This window comes from Indicator indicator, chromosome 7 (genome assembly GCF_027791375.1).
Source record: "Indicator indicator isolate 239-I01 chromosome 7, UM_Iind_1.1, whole genome shotgun sequence".
In the NCBI taxonomy this organism is placed as follows: domain Eukaryota; kingdom Metazoa; phylum Chordata; class Aves; order Piciformes; family Indicatoridae; genus Indicator; species Indicator indicator.
This window is the reverse complement of record NC_072016.1, coordinates 15,885,627-15,905,129: the sequence shown is the minus strand read 5'-3', so window position 1 is coordinate 15,905,129 and position 19,503 is coordinate 15,885,627. Positions and strand designations below refer to the sequence as shown.

The following is a 19,503-nucleotide window of genomic DNA, read 5'->3' as shown; positions in this document are numbered from 1 at the left end:
TTTCTACACAGGTGTATGGAGATCTGTGAATTCTTCAGGGTTTTTTTCTAATTACAGTACATACATATGGGAATGAGGAGCTACTGCTGTGTACATTACTACAAAATTAGTGGCATGTTAAGAGGAATTACCTATGGATCATGGGGCAAAACATTGCAAACAGTTATGCAAAGCTCATGAATTGCAACAGAGGTGAAGAAACCCTGGCTTGCATACATTTCACAAACTTCAGCATCAGACAAAACAGAAATGCTTCTTGTTTTCAGAAGTTGTATTTCCTTTTGGATAACTCAACAGAGGGGCTAGTGCTGAGCTTTTTGTCTGCAAGCTGCCCCTTCTGTGGGTGGCTGAGCCTTGGGCAGGGGAGGGCAGCACTGCCTGGAGCATTCTCAGACAAGGTGTCAACAGTGTGAGCAGAAGAGACAAGCATGCAGCTCTCATGAGCCCTTCCTTTTGACACCTTTTACTTTACCTTTGTCACATGAAAGATTCATAATAATGTAAGTGCCAACTCAGAGCGACCTCACTCAACACTCAAGAATACTGTGATGCTCACCACAGTTTCTGGGGATCCTCCAGGCTAGTCCATGCCATTTACCCTGATGATGAGCATCAGGAATATTTTAGCAGGCCTAACAAAGCTGAGAAGAATCTCTAACTCAAGCAGCATCCGTTCTTACTAGTGCTTTGTGGTTTTGAACATGCATTTCTTCATGTGTGGAATCCACTGGATGGACTCTCCTCCCTGTTAAGAGTCATTGCTGGACATGGGGGCTCTGCCTGCACATTCCAGAAATGCCTGTGCTGAATGCCAACAGCATTAGAGCCAAGGCTGGTGTGGTTGAGGGCAGATGTTGTGCCCATAATGTCAGAAACCAGGTACTGTCCCAGGGATGATGTGGAGAACACACTGCTGGACTGTATTCTTAGTGCTCTGCTCACTCTCTAGAAACAACTACTTCACCACTGTGGTATGATTTTTTTTAAGTCACAAGAGTGTATGGAGAGGTTCCTTCTGGTTTTGCTTCCATGTGTTCCCTTGGAGACTCCTGGCTGGCAATTTGCACAAAACCAAGTCTGTCTCTCAATAAAGCCTCCTTTAGAGGCCCTCCTTAACGTACTCAAAATAGTGAAATGTTTCTGATAACTCTTGCACCAGCCGGTTGAAGACGCCAAAAGGACATATTTGGTCCATCAAGAACTGCTATATTCAGCTGCTTGCAAATACCTTCCATTCTTAAGTCACTTTCACAGCCAAGTCTAATTCCTGAGGCAGGAGGGAATAAAGAGAGCAAAGAGTTTGCAGAAAATATCAAAATGCTGAGGATTATATCCTGTGCACTGCTGGGCTCTTGTTGTTTGTTTTTTTCTTTTAACCCAGAAAGAAAGAGCACTGGAAGGATCTGAGGTTTCATAAAACAAACATGCAGTCAACAATTTATTCAAAGGCACTTAGTTATATAAGGGCACCCAGACTGACCAGTTTAAAGGTCATATGCATATGACTACATTTATGAAGCTGCAGACACACCTCTGACATTTTCACTAAATTCCACACCTGTTTATAGTGTGAGTAACTTCCCCTAAAACCTGTCAGCTTACAATAGTGTGTATGTCTGTGTTTAAGAAAAATCAGCCTAACGCTTACCGTTGTTCATCTTATTTCTGCTTCAGACAGTCACGTCACACACATGCTGCCACTATCCTACAATGATGACTTCATCCACTAGTTTGCTGTTTATGATATTATGCTATTTATACATGGTAAAATACTATTCAGTACTGTTTTTTGATCCCTTTTTGTCAATGAAGCATTGCTTTAATAACTGAAGCTGGCTCTGTGTGTCGGTGTGAGCTGAAATTCCCCTCCCCACCAACAAGTAACCAGGCTAGCCCAGTCTGGAAGCAAATGAAAAGCTGTATTTACAAGCGGAGTCTAAAATCTACAATGAAATGCAATGAATATGTACAAATATACAACATTCACAACATTTACAAATATATACAATCAACAGAAAAGCACAACCGATCTCCCTTTGCTTCCCCCCAAGGGGACCCTCCCAAAGGGGCCTCCCTCTCCCAGGAGCTTCCCCCCCAGACCCCCCTGGACAGAGAAGCAGAGTTAGTTAAGCAGAAAGTTGTTAACTTAGCTGCCAAGGTCAGTACGTGTTATCTTCAGCCAGAAGAGAAGAAGAAACAGCAGCCAGACAGCCCAGCAACTGCCCCCACTGCCGAACGCAGAATGTGCAGAATGCCTACTTTGTTTTGGGTAATAGTTCTTAAACATTTCTATCTATCCAATGGAAGTGTTTAGAACAATCAGTATTTTGCTTTCTTACACCCAATAGTGACTTATTTACATTCTTTCACTTTCTCTGTTCTGAACTTTGCAAGGAAAAATTAAAAAGACAGTTTCAAACCATCACACTCTGTTCACAGTAAGTAGCACATCTAGGTGAGTGAGAATAGTGTGAGGTACTCAAAGGCAGGTACATATTTAAACATGGAATTCATGACACTGAGACTTTAAAAGTATATTAAAGGAAATAAAGGGACAACAACCCACTCCTTGTGTAGAGTGAATATCTGGACACATTCCATGTTTTAAACAAGCTCTTTGAAAATCTTTTCCTGCCTTAATTCCCTGCCAGAACTTAAACTTGGGCCATTTGAAGACCTGCTACCAAATCTTATAGGAACAGGCCTTCTCCAGAAATTTTCCTTCATATTTCTTTCTGGTTTGAAATATTAAAGAAAGCAACTTCCAAGGATATATTAAATAATTCTGGTCCTAACCAGAGGCAGTATTGCAAGGAAAAAGAATGCAAGCTATAAAATTAATAGAAATATCAAAGCTTGTTCAAAACCTTGGTAGGTTCGTGTTGGCTTGCAAGGCAGTCTGCACTGTTGGATAAATGCTATCTGTGAGACAGGAAGAATATTTGGAGGGGAAAGAGTATGGAACTGGATAAGAAAGAATAATTAGTTTCAATGTTTAAAAGTATCAAGCTGGATTAGGCGGAAGGAAAAGTCCATTAGCAAAAAAAAAAAACCCTCAATCATATTTCTGTGAAGTTTGTGTCTTAGTAAAAGCCAGGACACTAGTGTGGGAACATGGCTGCATCATGCTTATCCTCCACACAAACAAGAGTCTCACAATGCTCACTGTCCTGAAAATCTAAAAACTGACTCAGACCTACTTGTTTCTACTGCTGGGCAGTATTGGCCCACTCCCAGAATGCTCTCAGATGCAAGTGGCCATTATGGCAATGTTTCCTGAGTCCGTAGAGAATGTCAAAAAGCAATCTAGCTTCATAAATATTCATTTAGGAAATGTTCCAGTTATTCTATGGTCGTTCTAGAGGTGAAATGTGAATAAAGGAAAATCTCCTGAAACCACACTTGCATCAATGCAGAATTACAGAACAGCAACATAAGCATGAAAAGAATAAAAAATAAATAAATTTGTGTAATAATCTCTATAGAAATATCAGAGTCCAAATTCCTTCCATCCTTTACACATAACATGAGAACGAGCTGGTTGTTAGGAAAAGAGAAAGTAGTTACAAGTTTATTGACAATTTCATTAGGTATGATAAAGTATATCTATGAACATATTTGTTTTCAAAATTCCTGATCCTACTCTGCCACTCTACAGAGGCTGGTATTCTCCTTAAAACTCCAGCAACCAGTGATAGTAAGAAGAGCCTTGTTATAGCTGTGGTGGCTAAGGAGATGACAAGCATGAGGACTGAGGATAAAAGGAGTCACCTGTCTCTGGTGCTGCCTTAGAGGAAAGTTGAAGTGATCATAGAAGGAATGACTAGTGGGAAAGAAATCAATATTTATTGTCAACGTGCTGCATGATTGGGGAAAAAAGGTGCAAGACCATTACTTTGGAGCTGTCTTTACCCAGCACTGCTTCCAAGCAGACAGGAACTGAGTTTCCATTCTTCTGTCATCCCAGTCGCTCAGCTGAACACATGATTCCTGGCATAAGGTCAGTTATGCTTTAAGTTATCTCTGGCCCAAAACTAATGAAGACTTTGTGGGATTTGTAAAAGACAGTATCAAGACCGCTCTTGAGGAGCTGCTTTATTATTTGAGACCGAATATATTTCATTATCTTATATTATTTGTAAGTCACATAGGTGAAAGGATGGCTACTTCTTGAAAGGTTCCTTTTAGTTAAAGAGCAGTAGCATGACTCAGCCTGAATTTAGGTAACTCTGAGATACCTGGAGAAGCATGAGAAAGGGGCAAGTGTGGCAGTAAGAAAGCAGAGTCTTTCAACCTAAAGAAAGGAGTATAACTCAGTAAAATAAAGTTTTTAAAATATCTGTTCCTTTTACTACTAAAGGAGCCAAGTATTTAAAACATATAACTACATCTGAATGTAGCGTTGCAAGTTAGAATATAAATTGTTGCTCTGTCTTGACTGCAAAACAATAAATGCAATGGAATTTTTCTTTGGAGGATTCAGTCTTAGAAATCCATTACTCGGACAGCAGAGGTTTAGACATGGCCTCTGAGGGTTTGTGTGGTGTAGACAGAGAATGATAATTCAAACATTCTTCATTGTCTTTGAGCTAGGTATTCCAAAGCTGCAAAGATGCTATGTGTGCTTCTAAACAGGCTAGTTTCTTCTCTGTTTGTTTGTTTGTTTGTTTGTTGTGTTTTGTTGTTTGGTTTTGGGTTGTTTCTTTTTTTTTTTTTTGGGGGGGGGGGGGAGGAGAGGGGTTAATTCCTTATCTCCTGAACAAAAGTGGATGTCCCTGCACTCAGCCTCTACCTACAATTACATTTCTTTCCTTTCTCCATCTTCATCCTACGCAGTGGATAAAATTTGCCATTAGGAAGGCTTGTACAAATTATGCTAGGCAGCTATAAATAAGTGTTTTATGTAGGTTCCTAATTTCTTAAATAAATATTTTACTTTGTTTATTTTTAAATTGCTTTTCCAGCTATCAAACAACTTGTTTGTCTCTGCTTTGATAACTCCACTGTGACAATGACTACTTTAGTTATTAGATGCTCAGTAACTGTAGTATTCCCTAGAGTCAGCCAGAAATATTTCCTAATTAATATACAGAACAAATGCATGGCATAGCAAAGCAAGTGACTTGCTTCTCAGAAGAATTAATAAAATCTATGTCTCCAAAACCTTTGCTCCTTTCCTTGGATTCACCAATGCTTTTATTCTCATTGAGAGCAATGTCTTGGTCCAGACCTCAGCAGAAAATCCAGATTCCTGACATACTCTCCCAGAGAGATGCTGAAAATCAGCTTTGTTCTACTTAATTAACAAGTGGGGAGTACCAGGATAGTTCCATTCAGTATTAAGCTTCCCTTGTCAGAAAAGCACAGAACCTGTCTGGATTACAAGTGCAGAGCAGAACTACTAACAAATGAATATACTGTTCTATTCAGAGAGAAGATATGGCTGTTTGTTGCTGTGACATATTTGTTTCAGGGGATTGCTTACTCAGAAGAACTTAGAAGAATGAAAAGAGCTGTGGACGCTGAAGCATTTATGAATATTGTAAGTTGCTTGGTGCATGTCTCATAGAAGTGGGGTTTCTAGATAAAATAGATAAGATGCCTGTAACCCACTCTCTCTAATCACTCTATATACTATTGCTTGCTCTTCTTTTTTTGCATGTGCAACAGCACGTTTTATGTTTAAGAGAAATGAAGGCAAATACTTTTCCTTAGTAAATCTCCAGAGGTAATATCCTTTTAAATGCCAGTTACCAGTTTGTTGTTGCTGGCACTATCCCCTATCTGAAAGAACAACCATCCAGAAAGTCAGCATTTCTTCTTCAAAAAGGAATCTAAATAACAATTGGCTTGCTTCCTCCTTTTTTGAATGACCAGCATAGATCAAAAATCACCAGCTTTTCAAAATATCACCTCCTACCAAGCAAGCTTAGATTTTAGTCACCTGTTAAAATAGTTTTTCTGTCCTGCATGAGAAATTACATCGAGTAGTTACCTGAGTACAAGTTATTTAAAAAAAAAAAATCTTTTTTTGACAAAAGAGTTGAATGCTACAGGTCAAAATTAATACTCATTTCAGAGCTTACAACTGGCTGTGCTAGTGATGTCATTTGTGACTATGCAAGTGGCTGTTCCTTTTTTTTCCAACACTTTTTCAGTGTTACTCATTTGTATATGTACCACTCACAAAAGTCCAGTTGTGAAACTCTGAAGGTAGCTTTAAAAAAATGGCTTCTCACTGTATTGCAGCAGATTAGAAGCACACACCCAGGAAGCTCCTCATCTCATCTCATCTATGGGAATCATAAGCTCCTGCTATGATGTTATAGTGATTCTTATGCCATCAGAATGCAAGGGCTTGTGCTTGCATGACACTAAAACAACACAGCTTTTTTAATGACATATTTTAACTGAACAGTCAAATCCTGGATGAAACACAAAGAAGGAAGGAAATCTGTCATTTTACAGTTACAGTATCCAATCTGGTACTGCTTTATTCAGATGCTCAGTGTATGCACACTAAACATCTAGTTGTATCTGCTCTCTAACGTTTCTTCATTGTGAATAACTTACAGACATACTATATGAAATCCACTTCTGCAAGCAAATGCATTTGTACTTTCTCTTCTAGAATGATCTCATTGCTTACAAAGGGTATCCTTGTGAGGAGTACGAAGTGGTGACAGAGGATGGTTATATCATTACCATTAACAGAATCCCTTATGGTACACAGAATCAGGGAAACCCAGGTACTCTTCTTTAATATGACATAAACTCAGTCTACATAGTGCACTTTCTAGGAAGAGATACCTTATATTTGTAAAATGCCTATCAAAGCTTGTATAGATGAGCAAAATTTTAGTAGAGAATTCCATCTGCCATAAACGGCCTGCAAGATCAACATGATTTATATCAAGTAAACATTTTTATAATAAAAAATCTGCTGTGCTATACTGTGAAGCATCTCTCCTCATAAAAAGAGTAGATGAGTAAAAGGGTTTTTAAAAGTGAAACCAAAGGTTGTAAACTCACCAGTTAACATCTTCTGAGAAAGCTGTTCCAGCTTTTAATTTTGCTTTGGTTTTGCTTACGCTTGGTTAATATCAGGGAGTGAGTCACACTTTGAGGAAAAGAAGCCTCTGTAAACAATCCCACACTTTCATTCTAAGTATCAGTGTTGAGAATCTCAAACTAAAGTGGTAGAGCTATACGAATAATGACCAGCAGGTGCCAAGCTGGTTTTTGCTAGTGTCAGATAGATCTTTCCACAAATCCTTACAAGAGCTTACAAGAAGCTCTCTCTCTGTGGAAAGGTATGTTTTGTTCTCATGACTAGTTGTATCCCTATAAATTGGTGCAGGAACATATGGGACAGCAAAAGCCCTGAACTACCAGAAAATCAAGAAATTTGATAAACTGCTTTTTTTGTATGTTTGTTTCTGATTTGCTTTTCAGCTCTGAGACCTGCTGTATTTCTCCAACATGGATTATTGGGAGATGCTAGTAACTGGGTCACAAACCTACCCAACAACAGCTTGGGCTTTCTTCTAGCTGATGCTGGCTTCGATGTTTGGATGGGAAATAGCAGAGGGAATCGCTGGTCCAGAAAACATCAACATTATTCCATTGATCAAGATGAATTCTGGGCTTTCAGGTAGATTGGACCATTGAAGGGTATCTCCACTCCTCATTTTTACATATTTATTTAAGATGGCTTAATCAGGGATTTACATATGCTACCTTTTAAAAGGCATTTGTTACATCTGCTGCTGCTGTGGTACCTCTAAACACACGTGTGAACTTTAATAGGAGAGGAACTACGTTCCTCTACTGCTAGAAAAGGTTCTTCAAACTAGAGATATAGTAGCAATTTAAGCTATTTAGAGACACTACTCTGCATATTACAGTAACACTAAAATCACAGAAGGAGAAAACGTAAATCATTTTTGCACTGATTTTAATGAACTTTTTCAAAAAGACCATTTGTTTAGAGCCTAATTGCACAAAATGTGTGATTCCATGGAAGGAGCTCTGTTCCTCTATCACCACTCATTCCTTCTGTGTGGAACACTACAATTCAATATGATACTTCTTGAAGTTATAATCCTTCTGTTGATATCAAGGGAGAAAACCCCCCAGAATATCTTAAGTAGTATATTCCATATCCCGTACCAGAAAGACACAGATCCTAGAATATCTGAACGATTCACTAAATGGTTCATGTTGTTTCTTTGCTGACAAGTCTGTAATAAAAATGTAAATTCAAATGGATTTTTAATATATGCATGCATCTCTTTCAATCTCCTGCCAACAGTTTTGATGAGATGGCAAAGTATGATATTCCAGCAGCAATAAATTTCATATTGGAGAAAACAGGACAGGAAAAGTTGTACTATATTGGCTATTCACAAGGTACAACCCTCGGTAAGTTAGACACAACAGACTAATGTTTCAGGAAAACAGGAATAAAAACGTGATTTGAGGTATCAAATGTACGTGGGGTATTCATTAATTCTTTGCAGGTGTGAAAAACACAGGATAAGCTGTTTTCAGCATGTAAGCATTCTCTATTTACTATAAAGACAATAAAACATATAGAGCCAAATGCACTGCTGCTGTAAATCTGTCGACTTGGAGCTATACTAGAAATTACCGTGGGTCATGCAAATTGTTTCCTTTCAAGATGTTTGGGTGTGCCATACAGCAGATGGTCAGTTGATCAAAACAAATAAAATAGGAAGTTGAGTACAGAAAGAGAAGTTGGTCAGTTTGGACAGGACATACACACACCAAAAAACCCCACACACAAAACCACTACTCAGTTGACCAGAAGAAAAACAGCTGCTTCTTGAAATAGTATATGAAATGCATGAATGTATGGCAAGAGTGCCCTTTTATGTTTAAGTGGGTTTTGGAGAAAGCTGCAAAGGTGGAATACAGAAAGAAATTTCTTTCTGAAGAAGGAAATAAAGATACAAGCTGGCAACACATGGAGAAGAGGGATTTCACACAAATCTAAGCTGAACCATAATCTCTGAACAACTAAGATTGCTTGTAGGTTTGAAATTGGAGACTAACATTTATAAATACTCAAAACAATCTGAAGTACATGTGATGGGTTTCTAAAATCTTTTTTATTTTCTCAGCTTTCATTGCATTCTCAACAATGCCAGAGCTGGCTCAAAAAATCAAGCTCTATTTTGCATTGGCACCTGTCACTACTATTAAGTATGCTAGAAGCCCAGCAACAAAACTCCTCCACCTTCCTGAAAAATTGCTGAGGGTATGTGATATCTTGGTTTCAACTGTTTAGCCATATACTTGTTTGTTCAGCTTTTGAAGTGGATAAACAGAAAGTAGAGGGCTTTATGAAATCTGTTCATTTGCATGTGGGTAGGTTTACCTTATGATTGAAGCCTTTGCAAGTTCAGAATGGACATTAAAAACTTTATCTAGGGCAATAGTGCAACTCTGGGGCAGGTCACCTGAAGAGGTACAGAGATGCAGATCCTCAAAGGCTCCTAAAATTCCTGTAGACAAAGCCACAAGCTTAGAGATAAAATATGAATTAGAGTTAACATGTAGCACATCTCTTTGTTAAAAGTGGTGTGACACATCAGCCTGAGCAGACTGATGTAATGGAAAGCCACCTGATTTCTTACTGGAAACATCATCTGGCAAATAAAATTAAAAAAAAAAAAAAAAAAGCACGTGAGAACCACTGAAAGTGCTGGAGAAGAGAAACAGGACATAAACATCTTTAAAGTAACAACAGCACAATGTACAAACACATACATTCTTAAATGAATGTTACCTTTGCATTTCACAGAGTTTGCTTGGCAAAAGAGAATTCCTTCACCAGACTGAACACCTAAGAAAGATAGTGGCCCCTGTTTGTAGCCACCGAGCTTTTGCCAGGCTTTGTAGAAGTGTCTTCTTCAGTCTGGGTGGCTGTAACCTGAAAAACATTGACAAGGTATGTATAATTCTTACCAGCTCTACTGAGAGTTTAAGCTTCTACTCTCAAAATTTACCTTCTATACTGTGAATTTCTATTCAGTGTCACATTACAGGCAACAGTCCCCACTACTAGATGGCAATATCTTCTGGGTGCCCCACCACTGCCAGGAGACCTCTGCCTCCTCCTCAGAATAGCACTTGGCATCATCCTTACAATCAACAGATGATCAAAGCTTCCCAAAACTGCAGTCAGCTTTCTGCCACACCTCACAAAGAGTACTGCTCTTGGTCATACTGTGACTACTGGCCTCCCTGCAGCTCTTCAGCATGCTGACACACCAGGGAAGAAGAAATAAAACTCCTACCTGCTTCATGTTTCCAAGGCAAATGGCATCCTGGGGTGCGTCACGTAGAGTGTGGCAAGCAGACAAAGGGAGGTTCTCCTCCCTCTCTGCTCTGCCCTGGTGAGGCCACATCAGGAATACTGTGTCCAGTTACGGGCTCCCTAGTTCAAGAAGAACAGGAACTTGCTGGAGAGGGTACAGAAAAGGGCTACAAAGTTGATTAGGGGACTAGAACATCTCTCTTATGAGGAAAGACTGAGATAACTGGGTCTTTTTAGTCTGGAAAAGAGAAGACTCGTGAGGAATCTCATAAATGTTTATAAATATTTAAAGGGTGGGTATCAGAAGGATGGGACCAGTCTTATTTCAGTGGTGCCCAGTTACAGGACAAGGGGTAATAGGCACAAACTTGAACATAACAAGTTCCATCTGAACATGAGGAAGAACTTAACAGGTGACAGAGCACTGGAACAGGCTGCCCAGAGAAATGGCAGAGTCTACATCTCTGGAGACAATCAAAATCCACCTGGATGTGTTCCTATGTGACCTTCTCTAGGTGAACCTGCCTTGGCAGGGGTGTTGGACTTGATGATCTCCAGAGGTCCCTTCCAACCCTACCATTTTGTGATTCTGTGATTTAGTGAGCTCTTTGCAAAGGAGAGAACAACATATGTATTCCCCCTTGTCTACCTCCTCCAAGTCTTGGACCATCAGGGATGTGCTCAGAGACAAAGGATATCCAGGAGCTGTCAGACACTGAGGGTGAAGACATATTTGGGAAGGTCATGCTATGTACAGCTGTAGGCCAGACCACCTAGGTTTGAAAGTTTTAGAATCACATAATCGTTTCAGTTGGAAAAGACCTTTATAATCATTGAGTCCAACCATTATCTAACTCTATCAAGTCTGGTGCTAAGCTATGTCTTTTAAACATCTCCGAGGACAGTGATTCAACCACCTCCCTAGGAAATCTGTTCCAGTATTTGATAGCCTGTTCAGTGAAGAAGTTTCTTCTAATATCAAATTGAAAACTCCCCTGGTATAATTAAAGGCCTCTTCCTCTCATCCTATCATTTGTTACTTGGGAGAAGACACCAACACCCACCTTGCTGCAACCTCCTTTTGGGAGAACAATACGATCTCCTCTCAGTCTCCTTTTCTCCAGGCTGAACAACCCCAGTTCCCTCAGCTGCTCCTCATAAGACCTGTTCTCCAGCATTTTGTTCTAGGGGGGTTGGACTAGATGATCTTTCAAGGCCCCTTCCAACACTTAACATTCTGTGATCCTGTGATTCCAGCATTTTTCAAAAAATACCACACAGCATGTTCTGTGGGGAAGGCTCACATAGCAGATAGTTAAGAACCCACTGCAGGACTTACTTCAAACAGCCATGCATTCATTCCTCAGGCAATTGCAGTTCCTTTGGCTGTTATGTCCAACAACAATTCCCTCTCACACAGAATCTGCTACACACTCCTGAAAAAAAAAAAAAAAAACAATACATGTAGTTTGGGGTATAAATTGCTGACTTTCTAGTCATCCTGGAAAATGTTCAGGTCAAAGGTTGTTCTTTTGGTGTCGTTTCAACCCTCACACATCACCACATACAGAGTAACTCTGAGTCTCCAATCATGCCACTCCAGTTTCTGTTGGTTTTATTGATACATGACACCACTGAGGCAGATGTTTTGATGTACAACTAAAGAGAAAGGAGAAAAAGAATACTTACTAAATATTTTCTTTCAGAACCTAATCGATGTGTATATTGCACAAACGTCCGGTGGAACTTCTGTGCAGAACATACTCCACTGGAGTCAGGTACTAGCAAAATCCTGGAAGACAAAACAGTTACTCACATCTGGCTGAGTGATATGCTATGGGTACAACTGATATCCTGTTGTGAAGCTATTGCTAACCTCTTGGAAACACATGAAATTTGTAGTTTAATTTTGTTACCTCAATTCAAAACACTGCTTTTCATGGATCCTTCTTTTGCCAGTAGGATAGAAATTCCCCGTGTGATAGAGGTACATTTGGATTCGTGTAAGAACGTGTGCAGAAGTATATATCACTCTTCTCATTCTACCTCCAACACGTTTTACAAACTATGTCCACAGCTCTATATAAAGCAGTGGTGTGGGAAGCTGCCTTTCTGCCTGTAGGCTCACATCTAGGATTCAGTAAGTCTGGGCTCCAGTCACAGAAGCTGCTACACGCAGGGCAGGTTTCCTGGCAGCACTGCAGGCTCTGGAGCAGATCGGAAGCAGACACAAGTACAGTGAGCCTGCAAAAATGTTAATGCAATTCTCAAAACAGCAAACACCTGGGTGTGTTAGAGTTATACTTGCACAGGCTTTTACTGAAAATCAATACTTTTGCCTGTGAATTGACAAAAAATGTTAGATTTGATAAGTTATTTTGTAACCGTGACATAGACCTGTAAAGAAAAAAGCTACAAAGGCACAATCGGGGAGCTCTGAAAAATGGCTCAGGTTTAATTTAACATCTACCCACAGACTGGCAGGTACAAACATGCATCAGTAATGCTTCTAAGCCTTCACTGGTTTTGCTGTTATTACTATTAAAGAAGTTAGCAGACATCTTACCTTCAATATCAAGGCCCCATTTGATCTTGTCTTTCATAGCAGTGACAACCCATGCTGTAGACAAAGCCAAGGAGCACAGGGGAAGAACTAGAAATGGTGAATTCTTCAGAGAGGGAAAAGAAAATACAAAAAGGAGCCACTCACAGAGATGAGTGATGGGAACATGACTGTCAGAAAAGGACTCAGCAGCAGTAATGAGAACTTGCCGGAGGCAGTTCTTAATGGCAATTTGACTAACTAGAACAAATTTCCTGTGAGAGCAACCCTAAGTCTTTCTGCAGAAGCTGTGATTTTTTTTGTTTTGTTGGGTTTGTTTTGGTTTGGTTTGTGTTGGGTTTTTGGGGGGGTTTTGGTGGTTTTTTTTGGTTGGTTGGGGTTTTTTTGTCCTGGCAAAAATATCTGACTCTTTTTCACCAGTTGAGGCACTTAATTAAATCACTATTGGCTCTTTCATAATTCTTAGAAGAACTGCAGGTGAGGCTTTAGATTGGAGTCAGAAGCTCAACAGGGAAAGAACCCACCATTTTGTTGCACAATGGCTTTGTAACTATTCTTCTCTTGTTCATCCTCTTAGGAGGCTCGCTCAGGGAAGTTCCAAGCTTATGACTGGGGCAGTTCAGAGAAGAACACAGGAAAATACCAACAGGTATGTTTTGGTGAAACAATGTTATCACTCTTGAACAATACACAAGCACACAGGAGGAGACCAAGAATACATGTAGATGAAATATTACTACTTTCTAGTTTGGAAGTCAATGGAGAAAGCATGACAGCACTAATGGAAATAATAAATTTTTAAAAGAAAAGAGACAGAGAGGAAGATCAAATTTTTTCAATTAAATTGTCAATAGGAATAAGAGAAAGTAAGAGCAGGAAAGATAAAAAATAAGTTGTGAAAAAGAAGAGTACATCTCATGAATAAGACCTAAGAGGTGTCTTGCCTGCTACCATGACTGAAACAGTTACCAATGTGTGCAAGCTCAGGGAAATAATATTAGGAAGAGGACAACTGGAGAGTTAATAGCTACCCCTAGATTCTGGCAGCCATAAACAAAAGGATCTTTTCTTCAAGCAATCCCTGAGGAACTTCTCCTCCATTCACGACTCTAATCCCATCCTTGACTCTCGCACCCTTTAGGTCTCCACAACAGCCTACCATTATGAGTTACATGTTTTAATGATGACTTGCACAAAGTGTAGCTTCCTTTGGTTTGTCTTGAATTTGCTTGCCCTTGGAAAGTCACTGGATGCCTTCAAGGTTTTGTGTTATGAGAAGCAATGGGATAATTATTTCCTGTGCTTTTTCTGTGTAGCATCACTCCATGTTTCTCTTCATCCTTGTCACATGTTGTGTTTTCTAAGACATGTGTGTCTTCTGCAGCTTGACCAGTACTCCAAAAGGATCTAGACAGCAGTTTACCCAGAGGCATCCTGGCACTAGCATGCTACGATTTTCTGTCTTGTTACCAGTTCTTGCCCTTTGAATTCCTAGATGAGACGACGTCTCAGGAGGCATTTTTCCTTCCCATGTGCTATTATCCCTGAAAGCATAGTCAGACAAGGGAGCAAGGGCACTTCCTTCCTGTTTGGTTTAGGTACCTCTGCTTTGAACAGTGATAGAAGAAATCCCCAAATGCATGTTTAAAGTTTGCTGTGTTTTCCTGGACATTCATTCCTGCACTGTTTCATGTTTTGCAGGTTACTCCTCCTCTCTACAATGTAGAAGAGATGACTGTACCAACTGCAGTATGGACTGGGGGGCAAGACTCGCTTGCAGATCCCAAGGATGCAGCCATTTTACTGTCTCAAATTAAGAGGCTCATCTATCACAAGAGGATTCCTGAATGGGCACACTTGGATTTCATCTGGGGGTTGGATGCACCTCTGCGCCTGTACAATGAGATTATTGATCTGATGCAGAAGTATTCTTAACCCACAATCAGGAGTCATACTCAACTCATTTGATGACCCTTGCTTTCACTGGATATTAACAAATCCTTCTTTTGCATCAGACGGTATCTGCTGGAGTCAGAGAAAGGGTTTCTTCTGGTGCATTTTTTTCACAGCATACCATTGCAATGCATTCTGCATCCTTGTGGGTCAGAAACCATTTTTTAATTGATACGGCCTAGATTCTGAAATAACTCTACTTGGGTAACACAAGACAGGGCTTTCATGCAGCCTGCTTTCTTCTTTAGAAACTAACATAATCCAAGCATTGAATTTCTCTGAACACAGTAAATGATCCCAAGATGTTTTCCATTCATCATATTATTTCTCAGTTTATTGGGCTGGCAGTTATTGAAAGGCATAGTGTAGTGTCAGCCAAGACTAATTCTAGCAGTTATGGTATTGATTAATTTTATTATTGGACAAGATGATGACTAGAAAATAAAACCTGAGTACACAGAAGAAACTTGCTCCTGAAAAGAAGATGGTTTGTCTTCATTTGAAATAGAGCTGTTAACTTTTTTCATGAGGGAAAAGGGACAAGGGTCAAGGGACACAGGGAGGGTAGACGCAGCAGAAAACAGTAGCCCATCTTGTGGTTCAAGCATGTACCTGAGGATGTGAAATTTGGGTTCAAGGTCCCCCCTGCCCAAGATAGAGGAATACTGGCAGGCTCAGTCTTTACTGAAAACACTTTTGGGATCTGTGTAACATGAACTATCCAGGCTGGGAGACTGTTGCTGATTTCATCTTGGCAATGACAGTACTTCAATGGGACCCTCTCATTCAAAATTCTTCCTTCCCATTCTTCTTTCTCTGAGGCCAGCAGGTATCTCACATCTGCTATTTCACATGAAAGCTGTTGGCTACCACAGAAGAAAGCTCTTCTAACCTTTATCATGGCCCTGAGATGCCTCTCTTGGGTTTAAACACTAAAATAAAAAGTACCTAAACATTGCTAGAAAGAACACATTGTCTCTATCCCATGGGTATTTAGAGCACTTTGACCATTAGTGGGAAGGGTTGCTTTCAAAATAGTTATGAAGAAACTATCATCCTATCTAATTTCTTGTGGGGGTTCTGGCTCTATCAATCTTGTTTCAAATAGGTATGCACAAAGATACTTACTTGAAGAGTAGTTTCCATGGTTCTTAGATTACGGCATTTTGAGTCACTGTCCCTCCACACTGAAATGCCATTAGCCCCACTGTAGAAAGAAACACAGTGCATCTAGGGGTTTCCTTTCAGAGTGACACCTTCATCATCAATCTGAATCAAATATTTATGTTGGCCAAGTTTGAGATTGTAATCAGGGCAGATACAGCTGAGACAGTTCACTGGTGACATTATATGTGTCTCACTCTGTGAAATGGTTCATTAGCCTAGCAAATTAACCTTGGCTGGATGGCTGGTGCCATTTCTGTCTCTTTCCCTTCCAAGGCAAACAACAGGCCTGTTTTTCCTCCTGAGCCCACTGCTGAAGCCTATCCCCTTTCCTTGTGCTTCACAAATGTAAGTAGAGTTTGATTGAAAAAGAACAGCTCTGGTCCAGACAAGGACATTCCTTACACCTAATATGAATTCCTGGGGGCAAACACCCTCCAGAGAGTCAGCCTGTCAATTAACTCACAATTTGTAGGGAACTCACATGAGGATTTGAGACATACTTTATGATTTCTCAATACTTAAAATGGGAAATTCAATAACAATATAGTGGAAAGATACAGATTGAGTTGTGCAGCTTCCTCACAGCCTGGGAGAACATAAAGGAAGCAGGATGGTGACTTTTCTGTGAAATCAGTAAAAACAAGCTGGACACACTGAATTGGAAATGTCATTGGCACATGAGGAGGGACTATACATCATGTTGCAGGAGCTCTTCTCAGTGATTAATTTTTGGTTTCCAGCAAGTAATTGTCACTCAGAGACATCTAAGCAGCCATGCTACAATGCTTTTCACTAAGAAAATACCAAACTACCTTTGTATGTAAAGTAGAACTGTGTTAGAGCATCACTGGCATCCGGTTCTTAGGTCACTCCTTTCCTTCCCCCACTATCGAAAGGAAGCATTTCAGTTGTAACTGTGTTCCCAGGATCACCTACCTTTCATCTGGTGTTCTCCTGTATGTTCATCAGGCCATGAAACACAAGTTTCTGAAGACACTTAAGAGTTAATTGCTTGAAAATCCTGGTCCTCATGTAGGAAGAATTCTACTTTGTTTGTAGCCCAGCTGCCTAAGGACACAGAACGTGTCTTTCTGCTCATGGTCATCAAGACAATTTCAGTGAGGACTGAGCCTCCAGGCTGACTGTAATTAATTCAGCAGTTAAAGATCTTTGAAGACAGTATGTTTTCAGAGCTGATGAAAATTGTTTGCAGAAATGAGAAGCCTTGTTTTTTCCCTCATTGTGAGAAAGGTTATATGGTGTATTCAAGCCTTCTTTGGCACCAAAGGGTCCCTACAGAAGCCATGTCAACACTGAGTGACTAATGTAGAAGAAGATGGTTTTCATGAGTTGTGCTGCTCACTGGAAAACAGAACAATCTGTAATGTTAAACTTCATGTTAACATAAACAAAATTAGCAGAGGCAATGCTGTTAAGAGAGTAAGTTCACAGAAGCTGGACACTTTCTCCTCTTCATCCTAAAAGATTACATTTGGAGCAGCCCCTCAGTTGGGCAACAGCACAGGTCAAGGTCTACCACAACCCCAGGGAACTGGAACACCCAGGTGTGAGCTAAACATTCTAACCACTTATTTGTAGGTACTTAAACTCTCTTGCTCTGTGATGCATTTTGGGTTTCTGAATTTAACCAGAAGCTCTTTCTCATCACAAAGATTTCCCCACTTCTGAAGCATTGCCAAACCAGCACTAAAACACGCTCTACAATACACGCTGCCAACTCATGACAGTCACAGCTGCTACCCCGAAGAGCTCATGGTGTTTTGACTTCCTTTTATCTGCGCAGGTTTCTCCCAATGAATCAGTCTGCTAGTGGAGACAGACCAGGAGCTGTAGCAGAAGACACAAGCAAGGCAGTCAAAGCTGAGGTAAGTTGCTTGCTCATACGTGTTCATGGTCTCTTTCTCCGTTGCCTGCTTCCATAAAGATGTTTCATCTTGTCTTTACACAGTTGCTTGTATGAACAGACAGCTTTTTGCCTCTCAGATCTGTAAGCCTACTGCGATGCACAAAAGTGCTTCTTTGCTCAGGTTAGAAGACAACGAAGTTAGAGTTGCATAAAAAGAAGAAAAAGAGCAACTATTTCATTTTCCTCTGCTTGTTTACTTCGTCCTGAGAACAAAGAAATTAAAGTCTCAGTACTGCAACAGCATTGACAGTGTAAACTGGAACTCCTGCTCTTGCAGTGCAATGCACATGTATGTTTTGTTAGTGAGTAAGGTAGCATATTCCCATATGCATTTAGTCACAGTTGCTTCTCCGGTTGGGGTGGGTATACCTTACAGCCTGAGTGAAATAAATTTTAGACTGCTCAAAGCACAAGGGCAGACGGATGAATTTATGAATGGCTTGTACCTTGTCCTTTTATGACAGACAGCAATATTTCCTTATGACTTCATCTCACTGGGTAAAAACAGCTGTTCATGTCTCTTAACTGTATTCTTAAAGCTTAAAGAAGCAGTGGCCTGCCAAGAATGATAGTACTTTGCCTGCTGTATCTGATTTAAAAGGTAAATACCTGGGAGTCCATGTGATTTAAAAGGCAAATACCTGGGAGTCCATGAGCCATGCCAGCTAAGCCAGGTGATCATAGAATGCATTGAGAAGAATTTGCCCTAACAGGAAGAATAATTTAGCCTCTGCATTGCCTCAACTAGTCTTGGTAGTAATTTGAATACAAGCTGAGACATTAGCAGAACTTTTTCTTCCCAAATAAGATTCCCCATGCAGGGAGAGGGAGGCATATTTTACTCCCAGTAGAACAGATTAAAACAGCAGAAAGAAAAAAAGGAAAAAAAAGAAAACTACAACAGTGTTGTGCTGAGTGAGTATGCAGTCGTGAAGCTTCCTGTTTTGACAACAAAAATTAAGTATTTGATACACAAAGGGAATCAAATGGAATGTGTTTTGAAGCCAAGTTTAAAGTTTTGGGTGTTTCCAAATGCTGCTTCATTCCAACAGTCTGATGACTCATGGAGTTTGACTTTAAATTTGTTCAGTCAAATTTGAAGGTTAAATTGAAGATCAGAAAAAGTCAAAACTCTTTCTCCTACAAGAATATTTAGAGAGTGCAAAAATCCCTTGGCTATCTCTCCTTCACTCCCACAAATCTTGCTCATCTTCCCCATTACTTGCCAAAGAATACTCTTTTATTTTCTCGTGATCTGTAGTTCAATTTCCATGTCCAAACAAACTTCATAGAGCAGCATGTCTCGGTATAGTAGATGTCTTATGCTAGAAACAGACTCGGAAAACATGTGGCTGCATGAGAACCTCTGTTCTTCATTGAAAATTGCATTCTTCATGTCTAGTGGACCTAGCAATGCCTGGTTTCAGACAGATTTGTTTCCCAAGTCTGCTTAGCTTCCTAATACAAGCTGTAATACAGGCAGATCTCCTATGAAATTCTCTCACAAACCCTGATGCTCAGCCAGGTATGCTGTGGCTACACTGAATC

General features: G+C 40.1%; 1 protein-coding gene across 1 annotated transcript; it reads left to right on the top strand.

Annotated features, from left to right (window-relative positions):
• Positions 1-3,920: 3,920 nt before the first annotated feature.
• Positions 3,921-14,843, top strand: LOC128968249 (lipase member M-like). The gene is made up of 10 exons (XM_054382643.1): positions 3,921-4,000; positions 5,431-5,542; positions 6,632-6,749; positions 7,456-7,654; positions 8,315-8,424; positions 9,147-9,283; positions 9,830-9,976; positions 12,052-12,123; positions 13,486-13,557; positions 14,610-14,843. The coding sequence occupies exons 1-10, from the start codon at positions 3,984-3,986 to the stop codon at positions 14,841-14,843; spliced, it is 1,218 nt and encodes a 405-aa protein (XP_054238618.1). The 5' UTR covers positions 3,921-3,983.
• The last annotated feature ends 4,660 nt before the right edge of the window (positions 14,844-19,503 follow it).

Coding starts and splice junctions, on each gene's coding strand:
- LOC128968249 (XM_054382643.1), top strand. Junction 5,543..6,631: donor CTGAAGCATTTATGAATATT/GTAAGTTGCTTG, acceptor TTTCTCTTCTAG/AATGATCTCATTGCTTACAA. Junction 8,425..9,146: donor TTCACAAGGTACAACCCTCG/GTAAGTTAGACA, acceptor TTATTTTCTCAG/CTTTCATTGCATTCTCAACA.